The 20,644-nt window shown below is 38.4% G+C and overlaps 1 protein-coding gene across 3 annotated transcripts in view; it reads left to right on the forward strand.

The window, feature by feature from the left end:
* LOC131230806 (CSC1-like protein At4g02900) overlaps positions 1-20,644 on the forward strand; it is a 98,445-nt gene that overhangs the window by 19,470 nt on the left and 58,331 nt on the right. For all 3 annotated transcript variants that reach the window (XM_058226798.1, XM_058226796.1, XM_058226797.1), the window contains exon 4: positions 1,664-1,799. In XM_058226798.1, the coding sequence (XP_058082781.1) occupies positions 1,664-1,799 (136 nt within the window). The remainder of the gene's footprint in view (positions 1-1,663; positions 1,800-20,644) is intronic.

The following is a 20,644-nucleotide window of genomic DNA, read 5'->3' on the forward strand; positions in this document are numbered from 1 at the left end:
GTTTAGGTGAGGCTTATGCCTCAGCTTCAAGGCGTATTTCTCCTCCATGAGGTTTAAACCTCATATATTTGGGCAAAAGATCCAATTATATTTTCATTTATATTTATTTCTAATCTTTTTTGGGATAGTTTTTCGTTATTTCTTAGTAGGGGTGGCATTTTGTTGGTGGCCCATATGTGATCCGTCTAGTTGTGGACCCCATATCAAAGGCGTATACATTTTTTATTTTTATTTTTTAAAACTCTTAATGCACATTTAAGATTAACATTCTCACAACAAAGCTGTAACACCTACAATAACGTTGAAAATTAGAAAAAGGTAAACATGCAGCGCAACATTTATTGATTTCACGTATTCGCCTGGCTTTAGTTTACAAGCCATTCATCAAATGGTTAGGAATGTTAGAACGATATGATCCTTTAGCATGGGCATTCTTAGGTGGGCCCATTAATGAATGGTGTAGATTGAGAATCATTCAAGATATTGATTATTTGGATTGGAAATGTTGATGCTCCACTGTTGCTCCACCTTGCCATCATATGGATGCCATCTTGGATGCCCATCGACATTCTCGTGCAAACAACTCATAATTGACACTGGTAATGTGGATGGTTCAATAATCAGTTCAAATAATAAACTAGTTAGGCCCATCTTGAATTGTTGATTAAAAAAGTAATATTGTGACTCTAAAAAGACAATTCTCGATCTTCATATCAGGGAGCTTTTTTTGTTGAACATGAATAGCTACTTTTAAGCCTAAAGTATTCACTCTAGAGAAATAACCCAATGCTAGTCCAGTTAATTGATTTTGCCCGCGGTATATAGTCAATTGTGCAAGGAACAAACTGAATGGATGATTTTAAAGCTTTGAGCAATGGCCTATAAAATGGATGATCAAGTTCATTTATATTAAATAGTTCCAACCATTAATTGATCCATTATTTTTTATGTCTAATACTATGCTTTTAAGCCTCTAGCATTGGCCAACTTGACTCTTGAGACATGCTTTGCTTTGAACTTCATTTTGGGTTGAGATTGTTATTTGCGGCCTTGGGTCATTACTTAAGAGACCAGGACATGAGAAGTTTGCCTGTGTTTACTAATTGGTAACTTGGTGCTTTGTATTTTTTTAATCCTTTTTATTTACTCATTTAATTTAGCTATGTACTGCATTTGCGTATTATTGATTATAGTTTACTGTTCCACTTTAACACAAACCAATCAATTACCCTTCATAGATGTTAGATCAATGCAATCAATTTGCCTCATAGATACCATATACTTAATTGTGAACAATCAACATTGTAATTATTTATTTATTGTTTGAGACTAATGCCCTTGAGGCGTATGCCTCACCTCATAGGCCCAGCCACATAAACTATGCCACACGCCTTTAAAAACATTGATTAGCACGATCAAAGTGAGCCGTGTATGGCAGCATGACTAGATCCTTTTGAGTTTTGTAGCATAGGTTTTGGAAAGTTCATACTAGACAAATTTCAAAATTTCAAAATTCCAAGCCCATTAGTCATTGAACAGCTTTGATGCTCTACCTTTGTAATAAGCCTCAATGCTTCATTTTTCACACTAAGTAGATTGGTTGGAGAACCATAAGATATTTTCTTTTTTACTTAAAAGAGATTATGGTGTTGGTCTTTTACAGGTTTTGGGCGCATTTGTCAATGTCTTATATCTTTACATTTTGGACATGCTATGTGCTATATAATGAATATGAAATCGTAGCTTCAATGCGGCTGCGTTTTCTTGCATCTGAAGATCGTCGTCCAGATCAATTTACGGTGAGTCTATTCTAGAAATTATTACTTATGTTCCATTAGCTTTAAAATGAATATCTTATTCAAATCCTTCTGAATTTGGGTTCTCATTGGTGGCAAAAAATATAAGATTAAATGTTTTTATTTACATCGTTCATTTAGATTCATAGTTACTCTTAGCATTCTTATTTTGTATGATTATAATGAATTTTCATGTTTAAAAATTGTTGAGCTGTTAATGGATGTGGATGTAGGCCACAACCTTGTACGGCCCACCTAGGCTCACTTAGATTTGTTTATGTGCTTGCTCTATTGTTAATAGTGGCCTAGGACATGATGAGGATCCTTGCTTTTGTTAGTAAGGGACTTTTTTCATATGAAATTCATTTATAAAAGAGAGAGTGGTGGCGTCAATCCTAATTTGGGTCCCTCTCTTCTCTTCTCTCTCTTTCTTCTCTTTGTTTCTTTCTCTATACTTTTAGCCAGCATCAGAGCATTGTTGCTCCTGATTTACCCTTTTTCTTTCTTCTATTCTCTCCTTTCTCCCACTTTTATCGTTTGGTACTTCTCATCCCCCTTGTGCCAAACATCTTTTAATAACCTAGGGTTTCTTTTTCTTTTCTTGTGTCAGGCCTTTTGTAATGGCCCATGCATGAATAGGTAAATGAAGTCCATGTAATCTCACCTTTCATTTGATTATTTGAAGCGTATGGGCTGGTTGCTCGTGTTGGATGTTGTGTTTGTAATCATCTTAATTGGTAACTAGTTGGAAAGTGTGGATATGTGGGCTAATTTCTCTCTCTAAGCATGTGCGCATTGTATGAAGCGTACAGGTGGGGTGTTCATCAATCGTGCTAGGTCAGCCTGTGTTTGTGCAAGACTTGCAGTATTCTCTTTTTCACTTGTTCTGATGGGCATGAAAAGTGATATAAAATCTTGATTCATAAATCCATCTAATTTTTTAGGGGTCCAGATTACCTCTTTTAAATTAAATGGAACTAATTCTATCTAGTGATCTTAAGTCCATCCAAGTGTTTTTAATGGCCAAGGGAAAATTAAGATATTTGATCATGGAGAAACCTGATGAGAGTTCTAGTATTAATGATCAATGGATTTAAGAGAATACCCAAATTATGACATGATTGTGGATTAGTATGGAACCACCCATCAGTGCAAATGTAATGTTTTTGGACATTGTAAAGGAAGATTGTGTGGAGGATATGCACATGGTGAGTTATACTCATTGTTTGAAGTATCTCTGATATTAACGATGTCACGCCCCAAACTTGGGAACTAGACTCACTAAATTCCCGGCCACCGAATTCGGTGCCGACAGCCTCCATAGTACCTCATTCTCAGCTCCTAGATCCCATACGCCAGGTTCCAATCCTGGGATCCGACCAGGAGGATTTTCAGGGTGTTTTTTTTTTTGTAAAGGAGCATAACCATAGGTGTACCCAAGTCACAAAACATAATCACCGCATATCCATTAATAAAATCTTTAAGTATAGTGCTGGAATGGAAAACACAAGATATAATCAAGAACTTAAAAGGTCAGGCTCATGCTCTGGGCTCAATGCTGTTGAATACACCCTAACATCACCTGCAGCATAAACAAACGTGAATAAGCCTCCTACGAAGCTCAGTAGAGTGCGTGTGTGTGTGCACAATGCATATGACAAGAATACACATATCAGAGTATGCGAAAGATGATGGAGGGCTAAGTTGCCAAGTCCATGAATGTTGTTAGCCATACCAAGGCTATGTAATGCAAGCCCTACATGCCGAGTGTCATATGCTAAAGATGTAATGCAAACATGTCAATCCTTGACTGGTCCACATATCAGTACGGTTCTTATCTGGAAACATCACGGGGGTCTAGTACACTCCAACACTGGCTACCGCCCCATTGCACGCATGACCCAGTGAGTGGAAAGACCTCACTATCCGCCTCGTTAATGGTATGCTAATGTCCACACGGCTCGTCGATAGCAGACCCATTTCATGAGTTGGTTAGACTCAACCTAGCTTACAGCCCTCTACCCTCGGGCGGATAAGGTCACGCCCCTTTTCAACCAACCTCGACATAGTGGGAGACGCGATTTGCTAGTATTTGACACTCGGGTGCTCATGTTATCCACTTGGTCTCGACATTGAAGCATCCTACTAGTACCACAAGTGTTTAGCGACTTTCACCCAAGGACATCCATAGCACTCAAGTGCTAAAACAGATATTTCCGGTATCCAATCCGACCATCCATGACATGCCTGTGAAGGTCACAACCCCGATGTCGCTAGGGTGTAAAAGTGATTGTGACATACAGGATGTGAAATGCATGAGTCATACTCCAAGTCATGCACCAAACCTACACATACTGTGCGGTCACTTGGGGCAATCCTATCTCATATAGTCCCATAAGTGTCTCAAGCCGAAGGGCATATGCTATGAACAATCGTCATCCACAATAGGCATACAAATGATACATATGGGCATATAACTAGGCATGATATCATTATACTAAGAACGTTATCAATGTGTCCTATCAAGCCAAGTACACTAGCATGTTATCAAACATATCATGTGATAATCAACAGGCTCCACTAGAAACATAAAGGTCTATGTTGTGTGGCCCACGTTAGACTAAATTCAGCTCTTCATGTAGCCTGCACATTGTAAGGCATGGATAAAATACATATGCCAAGGCGAGGCCCACTGGGAATGATTTGGATGGACACCCACATGTGCAACATGTGTGCCACTAGGCTACCAATCTATTGGACACATGGCCCACTGATAATATCCCAAAACAATCAAATTATCAATGGCATCACTAAATTACTTTAATAGGATGATTTGTACCATTTGAACATTGCCTAGCATAAATCGTCAGTTACGAATCATTGGTTAGTCACTAGGATGTGATCCTGTGCTTATGGCCCATCCGAGTCTTGGGATTTGATCATTTCAGGCAAGGTATATGCCTCAACGGATTTACTACAACCTAGTGTTCAAATTATCTCTGATATTATCCTATCTCTAGCTCAGCGATACTGATAACACTGGTAGGAATACCGATAACGCTGGTAGTATCAGAAATTCCAGGTACTAGCAATATATCGCAAGTATCGCCAATGTATCGATATCACTATTGTAATGGCCAATATTTTCAACTATGTAAATTCTAGGTGTCTGTTATATTGCCAATGCATTAATATCGCCAATGTATCGCCAATATTTTCGACTGTGTAAATTCTAGGTAATGCTTGTATCATAAGTGTATCGACGATATTTCAATAGTAAGTTTTGTTTCAAATTTATTTTTTTTTATGGGCACATGGTTGTATGTAGTGTTCAATTTGTCATTAATAATATTGATAATATCTTGATATTATCGATATCGCAACATGCACGATATTGAGACCACAATCTTTCGGTTCCTTTTCAATTGTTGATGATTTTTTGGTGAAATATCATGTGTTGATATTTTGCAATATCGATGGATGTTTAGATGGAATGTTGGATGATTAAATAGGCCAGATGGGATGGTTGGACTGATTTCTTACAACAACACATGCTTTTAAGGCCCCATTAAATAGAAACTTATTATGTATGCATTCTTTTTGCAAATTTTTTATTTCTAAATATGCAAATATGTCCATTTTAACATCTCTTGAAGTTTTGCCAAAAATTCCACCATTTTTCCCATGTTTCCCCACATTTCTGGTTATCATCGATATTGTCGGCGATATCGATATTGTTTCCGTATCCCTGGCTAGCGAAACTTTTAGCAATACTGATACTTCGAACACTACTACAACCATAGTCTCAACATTACTTAACGTACACTAATTGGAAATATTAAGGTTGATTTAATAATTAAACCCAAACCCTTGCAATTATATTAGCATATTACCTTAGGATTATAGCATCTTTGTTTTTTTATCCAATTCTTCTCCAACAAATCTCCTCTTCTTCTTTTTTTTCTTCCTTTTTTTTTTCTTTTTTTTTTTTTTTTTTTGTGATTCTTATCCTACTTGTGGTGAAACTCTGTTAAGAAATCTAGGGTTTCATTTTGTTTCTTTTGTGTCTGGCCTTGTGTAATGGTTCATGCGTATGTGGGTGAATGAAGGCATTGACTTCTTGAATTATATCATCCCACGCATGCTTGTTGCAAGCATGTGGGCTGTTTGCCCATGTTGGATGTTGTGTTCCCGACAATCTCTGTGTAGCTTGCTGGAAGTAGTCAACGTGTGGGCTGATTTATCTGTCTGAGGTGACGTGTGCATCATGTGAAGCATTTAAGTGTGGGGCTTATCAATTGTGCAAGGTCAGCCCACGTTTGTGCTAGTGAAGTTACTCATGCTGATAACCTATTTGTGCTAGTGAGGTACTCTTATTTTATTTGTTATGGAGATAAAAACTGGCCCAAAATCTGGATTTATAAACCCATCTGACTTTTTAAGTGTCCAAATAACCTATATCAAGTTGAATGGGATAAATTATTTAGGGCGTGTTTGATTTCCAAGAGCTTGGGTAAACCCAGGAAATGGGTAATTATTACCATTTCCTCCGTTTGAAAATCCAAGGAAACTTCTGCATTGGGAAACGGTTCAAATAGCTATTTAAAATTTTTGAACCTCAAGTTAATGTATATGGTATATCAATTCCGTTCATATGTTTTACCACAATATTTTGAGGCATGAGCCAAAAAATGAGGATGATCCAACACTCAGGTGGCCCACACCAAAAGAAACAATGGCCTCACAAAGTTTTTAACGGTAAGTATTCGATTCCTGTTTTCGTATGGTGTGGTCCACTTGAGTTTTGGATATACCTCATTTTTTTTGCGCATACCATAAATTCAAAAGGCATAATGGATGAACAGTGTTGATAAGCGAAATGCATCACAGTGGGACCCATATATAATTTGCAATGTTTTCGGTTACCATGTCAAAAGTAAGTAGTCAAATCAGGTGCCTTGTAAATACACAGGGAAATAATTATAACTCTTTTCCCTGGTATTTACCAGTGCACTGGAAAATCAAACAGGCCCTTACAGTAATCTAAGTCAATGCAAGTTTTCTCACAACCAAGGGAAAATTAGGATATTTGACCATAGAGAAATCTGATGAAGACTCCAGTACTTATGACCAATGGATCCAGGAAAATGCCCAAATTATGACATGGTTATGGAATAGTATGTGCAAATTTCATGTTTCTAGATGCGACAAAGGAGGTGTGGGATGCTTTATGAGAAATGTTCTCATTTGAAAAAACATCTCTCATACTTATTAGTCATATGAAGAAATATTCAAATTTCAACAAGGAGATAAATCATTAAGTAAATACTATTCCAAACTCAAAGGAATGTGGGAAGAGTTGAATGTGTCTCAGCCTCTAACTACTGATTTGGAGAAACCATGACAACAAGGTGAAGAGTTTTGAGTGGTTAAGCTCTTATTTGGGTTGAAACGTGAGTATGAACCGGATTGTGCACCAATTTTGGGTAACAAAGACGTGTCATCTCTCAACAAGGTGTATGCATGCCTCCAATGTGTATCCTTGTCCTTTTCAAGTGGAGCCAATGATAGCTTAGCTCTAACATCGTTCTCTGGTTGGATTCGCAGTGGTGGCCATCGTGGAAGAGGTGAGCGTGGTAACATGGGAGGTAGCCGTGGTAGAGGTCAAGGCCCTAAGAAGTGTACACATTGTGGGCTCTTTAATAATTTTATTGAAAAATGTTGGGACCCCCTTGGTAAGCCTGCATGAGCGAATCAAGCTTCCCACAATGAAGAAAGCAGTGTTCCTTCTTTGGCTTAACTCTACATCTAATCCACAGACACGTATGACTAGTGACATGGTTACTTTCACTCAAGAAGAATATTCCAAGTTGATGAGCAATATACATAATCAGTTGGCTCCTACTATTGCAACTACTTCCACTCCTGTGGCTACATTTATGACTTCACATGTGGCTTGTTTACAATCCAAGTCTCCTACTTCATGTGTAATTGACTCCGGATTATTCAACCATATGATAGATTAGTCCAGTGTGTTTTCGTCTATTGATGGCTTATTAACAGGCTCTTCTATCACTCTGCCAGACGGTACCCAATCCAAACTATGTGGAATGGGTACCGTTCATACGAGTCCTCTTTCATTATATTGTTTTATTTGTTCTAAAATTTTCATTAAGCCTTTTATCTGCTTACAAACATGCCAAAACTCATAATTGTTGTGTCATTTACTATCATTCCCATTGTGTTTTCCAAGACCTAAAGACTAAGAGGAAGATTAGTACAAGACATGAGCATGATGATTTGTACTATCTTAATTGTGATGTTGTGGGTGCAACAACTTAAAAGGACATCTCAGCCTATTAATGGCACTACCATCTCGATCCTCTATCATTACATATTTTTAGGGGTGTCATTCCTTCCGTGTCATCAATGTTATGTCTAGAGTGTAAGGTGTGTGAGTTGTGTAAGCATCATTGTGCTACTTTTCCATCACGTTTTTTGCTCATTTCTCTTTAGTCACTTAGATGTTTGGAGCCCAATTAAAATATCTAATAGGTTTGGGTTTAAGTTCCCCTTTTTTTTTTTCTTTTTCTTTTTCTTTTTTCTTTTTACATTGTTGATGATTGTTCAAGAATGACATGGCTTTATTTAATGAAAGATAGATCTAAATTATTATATATTCTTAAGACTTTCCACATAGAAGTGCAAAATTAGTTTAATTCGCAGGTGTTTGTGTTTTTGTCTAATAATGTCAAGGAGTACATATCCCAAGCATCTAGTCATTTAAAATAAAATACTTAAAAAAAAAAAAAAAAAACAAGAATCCTACATCAAACATTATGCGCACACACCCCACAATAAAACTGGTTTATAGAAATGGCTAATAGGTCTGAGTTCAAGTTTCCCTCTTTTTTTTTCTTTTTTTTTTTTTTATATTTTTTTTACATTTGTTGATGGCTGTTCAAGAATGACATGGCTTTATTTAATGAAAGATAGATCTAAATTATTCTCTATTTTTAAGACTTTCCACATGGAAGTGCGAAATCAGTTTAATTCATAGGTGTCTATGTTTTAGTCTGATAATGTCAATGAGTACATATCTCAAGCGTTTAACGATTTTTTTAAAAATAAGAATCCTACGGCAAACATTATGCGCGCGCACCCCACAATAAAACAGGTTTATAGAATGGGAAAAACTTCCCCTCCTTAAGGTAACTCGGGCTCTCTTAATTCACTTGAATGTTCTTAAGAGTTTGTAGTGATGTAGTATTCAAAGAACATTTCTAATAAATCGGATGCCTTAATTTGTTTTAAGGGGTTAGTCACCTCATTAGGTGTTATTCCTAGATAATTCGATGTTCTCTATTGCCTAAAGTTTTTGGATGTGTTTGTTTTGTTCATCAGTAGGAGTCTAGCCATGATAAGTTTGATCCTCATCCAGTTAAATGTATTTTTCTATGATAGTCTTGCACACAAAGAGGTTATCGTTGTTATAGTCTAGCACTTCGAAGACAATGTATGTGCTGATGTTACATTTTTTTTGTCTACCCCATTCTTCTCAAAATACAACAAATCTCTTGATATAGAAACAGTAGAGAATGGTTTAATGATTATAATGTGAAGAAGAGAGGAGAAATTGAGAGAGAAGGAGGGGAGTTTGGGAAAGATGTTGTGTTAGGCTATCTTGCCCTAACACACACTAGTTTATTATAATAGAGCATATAGTACACTGCAAGAGGAGGAAAGTGTGCAAATGCACTTACACCAAAAAGGGCCACTACACTATAGAATAACATTCTCTATACTCCCCCTCAAGTTGGAGCGTAGATGTTGATCATGCCCAACTTGTCACAAACACGATGAAAAGCATCTCGACTCAAGGGCTTTGTAAGAACATCAGCAAGTTGATCCCCAGATCGAACAAAAGGAGTGATGATTTCTTTTGAAGCTACTTTCTCCCGAATAAAGTGACAGTCGACCTCAATATGCTTGGTTCGCTTGTGGAAAACCGGGTTACGAGCAATATGGATGGCCGCTTGGTTGTCACAATGAAGAAGAATAGGATCCGAATGAGGAAAGCCAAGTTCTTCAAGAAGGTTGCGAAGCCACACGAGCTCACACGTCACATGAGCCATAACACAATATTCTGCTTCAGCCGAGAACCGAGCAACAACTGGTTGCTTTTTGCTCTTCTATGTTATAAGATTGCCACCTAGGAAGGTACAAAAGCCGGATGTAGAGTGGCGATCATAAGTACTACCTGCACAATCAGCATCAGAATAGCCAGAAAGATGAAGATGACCATGCAACTGAAAGCAGAGGCCAAGACCCGGGGCTGATTTTAGATACTGAAGTATATGGTAGACAGTCGTGAGATGAGAAGTACGGGAAACTTGCATGAATTGGCTAACAACGCCCACCGCAAATGAGAGATCTGGGCGAGTAATAGTCAGGTAAATAAGTCGGCCAACAAGTCGTCGATAAATCCCAGGATCAGTAAGGAGAGGACCACTCATCATCGGGGAGTGGTAGCAGGTTTGCACCCTAACATGCCGGTCTCCATGAGAAGATCGAGCGCATATTTTCGTTGTGACGAGACCAATCTAAATGATGAGCGGCCAACTTCAATTCCGAGGAAGTAGCGAAGAGGACCAAGGTCCTTGATCTCAAACTTACTCTTCAAAAATTCTTTGACCTCCCTCATTCCAACCGAATCACTACCGAACAGAACAATATCATCCACATAGACAATGAGAACCATGATGCCCGTCGATCGATGACATATAAAGAGAGAATGATTAGCATGACTACGAACAAAGCCGAACTCTAAGAGAGCCTGACTGAATTTTTCGAACCATGCACGTGGGGATTGTTCAAGTCCATAAAGAGCCTTCTTCAACTGACATACAAGCGCAACTTTGTGAGAAGCAACAAAGCCAGGAGGTTGATGCATGTAAACTTCCTCTGCAAGGTCCCCATGGAGAAATGCATTCTTAACATCAAGTTGAAACAAGGACCATGATAAATTAACGGCCAAGGAGATCACAACGCGAATCGAATTAAGCTTAGCCACCGGAGAGAATGTCTCGAAGTAATCCACACCACGAGTCTGTGTGTAACCCTTGGTAACAAGACGGGCTTTATAGCGATCAATGGATCCATCTGGAAGAAACTTGATCGTATAAACCCATCTACATCTGACAGGTTTATGCCCTAAAGGAAGTGGCACAAGGTCCCAAGTATGATTCTTCTCAAGAGCAGACATTTCTTCTATCATCGCCTTCATCCAGTCAGGACTTTGAAGAGCATGTGAGAGAGACTAAGGAATAGTCTGTGATGAAAAAAGAAGTTGCAAACGACTGAAAAGACGGTGAAAGATGATCATATGAAACGAAATTACTAATGGAGTGTTGAGTACAAGATCATGACCCTTTGCGTAAGGCAATGGGGAGATCTAAACTAAAGGTAGGAGAGTCACCTGAACCAACATCCAAAGTGAGTGGAAGAGTGGATGGCTGAGCGTGTGAAGATTTATCTCGACGTTGATACACCCGTAGAGGCTTAGGCTCACCCAAATCACCAACAAGATGCTGAGCGGAGGGGAGAGGAGTTTCCCCATGATCACTAGTGGAAAGAGGAAGAGGATAAGAGTCATACTCCCCCTGACTCGCAAGAGGATCACAGAGAGATTGGCCTAAAGCTGAGAAAAAAGAAATATCCTCCAAGAAGGTTACATTGACAGAGACATATTTCTTATGAGTCAATGGGTCAAAGCATTTATACCCTTTCTGACTCCGAGTATACCCTAGAAAGACACATTTAATTGCCCTGGGGCTAAGTTTATCATTACTTCCATCCAAAATTTGAACAGAGCATGTGTAACCAAAAACTTTAGGTGGTAAAGGAAATGGATTATCATAAGGATACAATATAGTAAATGAAGATTTGTAAGACAGGATACGTGATGGTATATGACTAATAAGAAAAGTAGCAGTTAGGAGAGCATTGCCCCAAAAATGTTTAGGTAGGTGCATACCAAGCAGAAGGGTGCGAGCAACTTCAAGAAGATGACGATTCTTTCGTTTTGCAATACCATTTTGTTAAGTTGTGCGAGCAAACGACGTCCTAGACAAAATACAATGTTCTTGCAAGAAGGACAGAAAGGCAGTAGACATGTATTTCCCCCATCATCAGAATGGAGGGTTTTGATGGAACATTGAAATTGAGTGCACACTTCATGATAAAACACTTTAAATGCATCAAACACTTTACTTTTATATTGCAAAAGATAAATCCAAGTCATATGTGAATAATCATCAATAAATGTAACAAAATATCTAAATTCAAAAGTGGATGTAACTGGAACTGGTCCCCAGATATCCTAGTGAGCCAAAACAAAAGGTTGAGATTTCCTCCCAGAAGAGCTAGGAGGAAATGTAGCATGATGATGTTTAGACAATTCACAAATATCACAACATAACGGTTTAGTGTCAGATAAGGAGGGAAACAAAATTCCTAGTCTAGCTATTGATGAGTGGCCTAAGTGGTAGTGCCACCGAGTCATGGACTCTCGATCTAGAGAAAGAGTACTAGAAGCGGCAATAGGTGTATCATCGAGAAGATAAACGCCTCCTCGCTCATGCCCCCCCACTAATCACTCTCTTCGTCTGTAGGTCCCGAAACAAACAATAAGAAGGGAAGAAGGTAATGGAATAATTTAATGATTTAGTAAGAGAGCTTACAGACAGTAAGTTTAATGGAAAATGAGGCACCTGTAAGACTGAGGGCAGAGACAGGGAAGAAGAAAGAGAGATGGAACCAATCCCAGAGATGGGAGTTTGGGTTCCATTTGCGACTGTGACATACTGAGTATGAGGAGAAGGAGAATAAGAGGAAAAGAATTGAGACTTACCAGTCATATGAGATGAAGCTCCAGAGTCTATGACCCGGGAGGTAGGAGAGGATGATGCAAGAAGAGCAGTACCTGACTGGGCCAAATCTATGTGAGATGGCTCAGGAATATCACGAATGTGAAGCCGCATAAGGGCATCATATGCAGCCCGAGAAATGATAAGAGACTCCCCTGAAGTAGACTGCTCAGCTGTCAGGGTGGAAGACGGTGTCTCAGGAGCGATTGTGGATGTAACAGAAGTAGCAGCATACGTAGGACGACCACGTATCTACCAACAATAATCAACAGTGTAATTAGTTCCACCGCAATGTGAACAAATGCGGGAACCATCACGTCCTCGTCCATGTCCACCACGACCATGAAGACTACAACCGCCACGACTGCGATCTCCCTCGCGGTCTCTACCAAGACCACCAAAACCAGAAAAGCGCCCTGAACTCAAGGATAGTACCCGAAGGCCAAGAGAGAATTGATCGCCAGCAAGATGTTCCGAACGCTCTAGTGGCCCAAATGAATGAGAAGGAAGAGTAGAGACAGTAGCACGCTGACACATGGCATAGACTGTCATCAATGGGGGAAGAGGATCTTGCATAACAATCTGATCTTGAACATGAAGATAATCGGAATTCAACCCAGCTAGGAACTGCATGATACAAGTATCATCCTGCTGCTTATGAGCATGTTCATGATCCTCTTTACATTTGGAAGGAAGAGGTTGATACATATCCAACTCATCCCACATACCCCGAAGTGTCGAATAGTAATCTTTTAATGATCTTGAGTTTTGCTAGAACCGACCAATTTCTTGAATAAGCTGGAATGCACATGAAAAATTCTAAGATTCCGAGAACATATCATGAAACGTATCCCAAATGCCTTTAGTTGAGGATAAAAACATCACTGAGTGGCTAATCGAGGAATCTATACTATTCAACAACCATGGAATAACTTGATAATTTTCTTTTATCCAAGACTTATACGTAACATCTGTAGAGCTTGGGGGATCATCCAAAATATACGACAACTTTTCACGGGCTCCTAAGAACACTTTTACAGATTGTGCCCATTCAAGATGTCACCATTCAACTTAGTGGAGGTAATCTTCAAGGGGTTGGATTCAAGAGACCATATGCCAAGAGATGAAGGCCCTTTGTTAGCCATAAGAGAGTCCAAGAGAGATAAACTTATGCCGAGAGAGGCCCTATGCCAAGAAGAATTGATTCAAACAACTCTATCTCACTCAATCTTTCAAGATAATAAGATATAAACCCCTAACAAATAGCAATCATCCAAAATAACATGAAACGCAGTAAAAAACGGCCCAACCGAGTGAAAAACGGCCCAGCCGCGTGTCCATTTGAGGTTAAAACCCTCTCAAACTTGGATCTTAGGTAAAAACTCCTCCATGGGTAGCTTGGGAGGGAGATTTCGGTCCATCTTTACCAAAGAAACCAAAGAAAAGCTTACCGATTTGAGGTAGATCGAAGAAAAATGGAAAAAGGCCCGATTTTCAAATTTCTCTGTTTCGCCCAAAATATCATGAAAGAAGGTCCAAAAAATTCTGAAAAAATCATAACAAATCTTCTAAAATCAAGATCTATCAAACCCCTAAACTTTTAGCTCAAATGGAGTCCATTCGTCCATACAACGCTGACGTCAGCCGTACGACTGTTGACATCAGCAAGGTGACGTGTCGCCTCTCAATTTGTTGGATGTGGAATGCCTGGATCTATGCTTTGATACCAAGTAGAGAATGGTTTGATGATTATAATGTGAAGAAGAAAGGAGAAATTGAGAGAGGAGGAGAGTTTGGGAAAGATGTTGTGTTAGGCTATCTTGCCCTAACACACAATATTTTATTATAATAGAGCATATAGTACACCGCAGGAGAAGATGAAAGTATGCAAATGCACTTACACCAAAAAGGGCCACTACATTATACACTAGCATTCTCTATAGAAACTATTCCTTACTTCTTGTTGTTAATAAAGACATCTAAACTCCATCATCCAATGCCTCTTCCATTCCGACTGTGCCTCAACTGAGGGTTTCTTCTTGACGAAAATGAACAAATGGTACAATCGTCATGTTGTGTTGTCCAGCATATCTTCTTCAGAATCTTTTGGTTCGATGAGTTCTTCATATATATTTGATACTCCTATTGCCCTAAGAAAAGTAAAGTGTGGGTACCAATCATCCCATCCTAAGCTTATCTCTAAAATTTTGCAACTTTTTCATGTCCTTGTTTCTCACTTTGTTCTCAAGTCATATGAGGAAGCTCTATTAGATACGGGGTGGGAAAGGGCTATGGAGGAAGAGATGGATGCACTTCATTGGGATGACACTTGAGAACTCATCAAACTTCCTACTAGTAAACGTGCAGTTGGTTGCAAATGGGTTTACACAATCAAGTTTCATCATGATGGAACCGTTGAACAGTTGAAGGCTTGCCTAGTCGCTAAACGTTGTACTCAGACACTTGGTGTTGATAATAGTGAAACATTCTCCTATAGCCAAGTTGAATTCCATTATGGTAATCCTTTCTAAGCCGTTAACCATGGCTGGCCTCTATTCCAACTTGATGTAAAGAATAAAGAATATTTTCCTTCATATTAATCTTATCGAGGAAGTGTATATGGAGCAACCTCTTTGGTTTGTTGCTTAGGGGGAGCCTGACAAAGTGTGTAAATTACGAAAGGTAATTTATAGGTTAAAACTATAAGACTCGTGACAGAAAAAGTTGTAAGACCCGTGACCCCGAAATCTGGTTTGTACAGTGGATAGCCGTTGACTATAGGTCCATTGGCCTCGAGAATGTTTTGACGTGATTATAATGTTGTTCTGTTATCAAGCCGCAAGCCGTATTTCAACCCGATGTCCGAATTTAAGATATGGACTTAAAATTAAACAATCTGAGAAATGACAATTATGTCCTTAGTTTATCTGGCGGAGCCCCACCTTCGAGTTTTCAAAATCCATTAGGTCCGAGAGCCTAACTGTTGTAACCGTAGTCGAGTTACGGAGTTAATGGCGAAAACGGCATGTCAATAGGACACCCGGAGTGTAAGTTATGCATAGATACGTACATGTATATGTTGAGAAAATATACTCAAATGACCTCGATGTTTTTAAACTCCTTGGAATACGTTAGTTCCAACTACTTAAATAACATTATTATATTTCTACTATACGCTTAAACTTTTCAAAATCATCACAAAACATCCCATAACCCTTTAAAACCAATTTCAAGTCCACACATTTGAAAACCCTCTTGCAGGATTTTATTTTTCAGCACTCTTTCTTGTTGAATGTGAAGTTGAGAAGAAGAAGAAGAAAAAAAGGAAATAGAAGCTGAGATTGCAAGTCAATCCTTTGATAGTTACAAGTGAGTGTATAGATTAGGAGCACGTATATGTGTACGTTGAGGTTTCCTTCAAAACCCTATCGCTGGAATTTCTGTTTTAAGGTTAGAGAATTGCTGAATTTTCTGTTTTAGGGTTAGGTTTTCGCTGGATTTTCATTTAGGGTTAGAAGATTGCTGAAATTTCTGTTTTAAAGTTAAATAATTGCTGGATTTTCTGTTTTAGGGTTAGGTTTTCGCTGGATTTTCATTTAAGGTTAGAAGATTGCTGAAATTTCTGTTTTAAAGTTAAATAATTGCTGAATTTTCTTTTTTAGGGTTAGGTTTTCACTGGATTTTCATTTAGGGTTAGAAAATTGCTGAAATTTCTGTTTTAAGGTTAAATAATTGCTGGATTGTCTGTTTTAGGGTTAGGTTTTCGCTGGATTTGTATTTAGGGTTAATAGATTGCTGGATTTTCTTTCAAAACCCTATAGAAGACTAGCTTTGCTGATTTAAATTCGTTAGGTTATTGCTGGACTTTCTTAAGGTTATAGCTGATTAGATGAAAGTGGATTTTCTACATTAGTTGACTAGGTTATTAATGGCTGATTAGATGAAAGTCATACGTATTTCTAACAGGTTCTCTCTTTGTCCCTTACAAACGGGTTCTCTCTTTGTCCCTTACATCCGCCCGCTCCCTGTTTGACAAATTGTTTCAAAGAAATATCCTACATCTTTTTAATGTAGTTACTTCTTGAGAAAAAGCATGCTTGTAGAATGAAGTCTTATAACAGAATAAATCCCAGATTGGAATTAGATTGGCTAAGTCATGTGCATATCATATGCATGACTCATAGTTGTTGTATCATTATATGCTTGAGAGTGAATGATTCATATCATGATATGGTGATCATAGTGGGTTGTGGTGCGACACACGTGTGTCTATGATGAGTATGTAAACCGTCTAGATATATGATGTATTACATGAGACCCTTATGAGGAATTTAAATGTGGAACTTAAATGTATGAGGAGACCACATGAAGAAGGTCGTCCTATGTTTGCCTTGAAAACCATGGCATATTGTGCTTGTATGTGGACTTATGCATATGGTAATTGTAAATGCGATGAAACATACTTTGTTATAACTTGAGTTGGACACCACACCGGAAATGTGTAATTCGACAGGATGTGATTAGAGGGTCCGTGGGTGAAAGTCCCTAAACCCCGATTGATACCATTGGGAGTGACCAATGCTTAGACCGGGTGGCAGAACAGAGCGCTGGAATGTCGAAATACCAAAGTAGGCAGCGACTCCCACTGACGCGTGTCGATTGGTTGAGAGGTTTGACCTGACCTGCTTATGGGCAAGCAAAGATAGGTTGTGTGTGACGAGCTCGTAAATTGTCTACTATCGTTTTGCCAGGCGACTTATTACTTCTCGCTGTTAAGCAGATAGTGAGGTTTAACACAAGTGGGTTAGACTAGTTCGGTCTATGAACTATGTAGTCCCACCTTTGTTGTTGACCACGGTGGAAAAGTCTACACAAGTGGGTAGTAATTATATTCTACACAAGTGGGTAGTAATTATATGCGAGTCCCACCTCTGTTTTAGACCCTGGTGATCCAATTGAGAAATGTGGAAAGTTGTGGAAACGTTGAAAGAGTAGGCATTGTATCTTTATTTTATGGTTATCAAGCCAAAAAGCATGTGCATTAGAGGAGCATGACATGAAACATGCATTTTCACTGCACACATGCACTCACTGGGCTTAGTAGCTCAAGCTTTCCTTTCTATTTTTTTTTGTTACAGGTGAGAGTAGGGAGCTGCAGGAGTAGAGGCTACAGACTCCGGTTGTCCCTTTTGTTTTATACATATCAGTGTATATTTTTTTGTAATACCCTGAATATGTACATTAGGTATAGTAAATATGACATGGTTTATGTCTTGTTTTGCCTTGATGTGCTCAGTTGTACACAATAATATATGTTGAATATGATGAAATTTTGAGACATACATGCTTGTTGTCTTTACTTTCAGAAATCCTCCTTGTGGAGCCCCGCTTATGGGAGTTAGGATGTGATAGTTGGAAGTCCCAAAATTGGAGTTCTACAGAGGCTGTCAACTAAAATTTGGTGTCCCGTAATCATGGATTACCAACACTAGATTTAGGGTCGTGACAAAAACAATCCCCAGTGCATGGTTTGACAAATTCAGCAAAGTTGTACTAAACTATGGCTTTATTCGAAATCATATTGATCATTTCGTTTTGGTACATAAAGATATCTTAGGTCTCATTGTGCTTGTAGCATATGTGGATGATATTGTTGTTGCTAGAAGCAACAACAAGGGGATTTAAGAACTAAAGAAGTATCTTCAACAACATTTTCTCACATAAGATCTTAGTCATCTTTAGTTCTTCCTTGGTATAGAAGTAACTAGATCCAAAGGAGTTAACTTATCTCAAAGGAATACGTTCTTGATTTACTCATGGAGACAAGTCTTCTTGGGACCAAGCCAATTGACACTCCAATGGATCCTAATCACAAGCTTGTAAGTGATCAAAGTGATGGAGTAGAGGATCCAAGAAGGTACAAAAGATTGATTGGAAAACTTATTTACTTAACTGTTACTCAACCCGACATATCTCATGCAGTGAGCGTGGTTAGCCGCAATTCATGAGTGCTCCAAGAGTACCTTACATGGAAGTAGTTATTTGAATTTTGCATTACCTCAAAGGAGCACCTGGTCAAGGAATTTTGTATAAATGGAATGGTCATCTTTGGATAACAAGATATTTAGACGCAGACCAGGCATGTTCCTTAACAGATAGATTCGTGGGACGAAATCTAGTCACATGAAAGAAGAAGAAGCAAAGCGTAGTGGCCCGATCAAGTGCCAAAGCAGAGTACAGAGTAATGGCTTATACCTCCCGTGAGTTGATATGGATCAAGAAATTGTTGCAAGAAATGAGATTTACAAGGTACCTATGCAAGTATTTTATGAATATCAAGTCTCTTCACATATCGCAAATAATATGGTCTATCATGAAAGAACTAAACACATTGAAGTTGACTGTAACTTCATACATGAGAAAGTCTCTAGTAGCAAAATCTCTACTCTATATGTTCAATTTCAAGATCAACTTGCCTATGTGTTCACCAAGGCTCTTCATTCCAGTCAGGCTACACATATATATTCCAAGCTTGGCATTAATAACATCTATGCTCCAGCTTGAGGGGGAGTGTTGTTAAGTATGAGATGAGCCTACTCGGGCCCACTTAAATGGGTTATGTTAATCTTGGACATAAAGGGGATATTTGCTTTTGTTATTACCATGGTATTTTTGTCATTATGCGATTATTTTAATATAAAAGGATGGGTGGGGGGTCTAGGTTGGAACCCTTTTTATCCTCTCCATATTTTCTTCTTCTTCTTCTTCTTCTTCTTCTCTCTCTCTCTCTCTCTCTCTCTCTCTCTCTCTATTTCTTTTCTTTTCCCATTAAATCTCATCCATTTACATGAGAATTGAGTACCCCTGACATGCATATGAAGGTATGTTGAGGATATGGAAGCATGTTGAGAAGCCACCTCCTTTTGTAGCAATGCAAAAGATGAGGAGGTGAGAATTAAGGTGCTACCATCTCTAGTCATAACTATGTATGTATTATTGAATTCATAATGTACGAGGCATATTAAAATGAGATGTGCAAGTGTCAGTGCTTATAGCCCTATGCCATAACATACTGGATAGCTTTGGATACGAATAAGACTCTTAGAGTCAAACACATTCATAGGTGTGGTGGTGTTAGGAGTTACTGAGATGAGTAGGTTCTTATAGTCATAGCTAAGTATGTATTATTGGATTCATAACCGTACGAAGAATTGTTTAAATGAGATTTGCAAGTGATAATGCTTATAACCTTGATTTGGATGACTACGGATGAGACTTTGGGAGTCGAATGACATTCATAGTGGTGGTGGGGTTAGGAATTACTATGAGTTGGTTGTCACACGTTTTGAATGGGACCTCTATCTCATGATGAGATCATGGAGATGATTCTAAATATCATCATCAGGCGATACAAGCATCGCATATCAGACTATCGGTATTAGCTCACATTGGTCGAATAATTTTTAAGCCAGCACACTTGAGGAAAAATTAGAAAAAGGAAGGAAAACGAGATATTCAAGAATTTCTCCTTTTTTGTGTTTTAGACATGTATATTATAGGGTATCAGACCGTTCTTTGATGAGAATGTTGTTAGTCAGCTTAGCTTATTTAAAACAAGCAAATGGGGTTGATTGAACACAAATCAAGGATGATTTGGTGAGTTACAACACATTTCATTGAAATACAATAGAAAGAATATGAAAAACATGAAAAGAAAAGTGAAGGTTTAGCCTTCTTTCTGATTTACCCACAATGGTCCATTCTGCCTCAATTTATTGAATCCCACCCAAATCTTTTGTTTTAATTTCCAAAATAGTCTAGAGCTAATTTACAATGACTTTGTAAGCTTCCTCCATGATTGAAATGAAAAAATAATAGGAAAAATGAGTGAAAATTCGAAAAGGAAAAAAAAAAAAAAAA

The sequence above is a fragment of the Magnolia sinica genome, chromosome 17, assembly GCF_029962835.1.
Source record: "Magnolia sinica isolate HGM2019 chromosome 17, MsV1, whole genome shotgun sequence".
NCBI classification, from domain to species: Eukaryota; Viridiplantae; Streptophyta; class Magnoliopsida; order Magnoliales; family Magnoliaceae; genus Magnolia; species Magnolia sinica.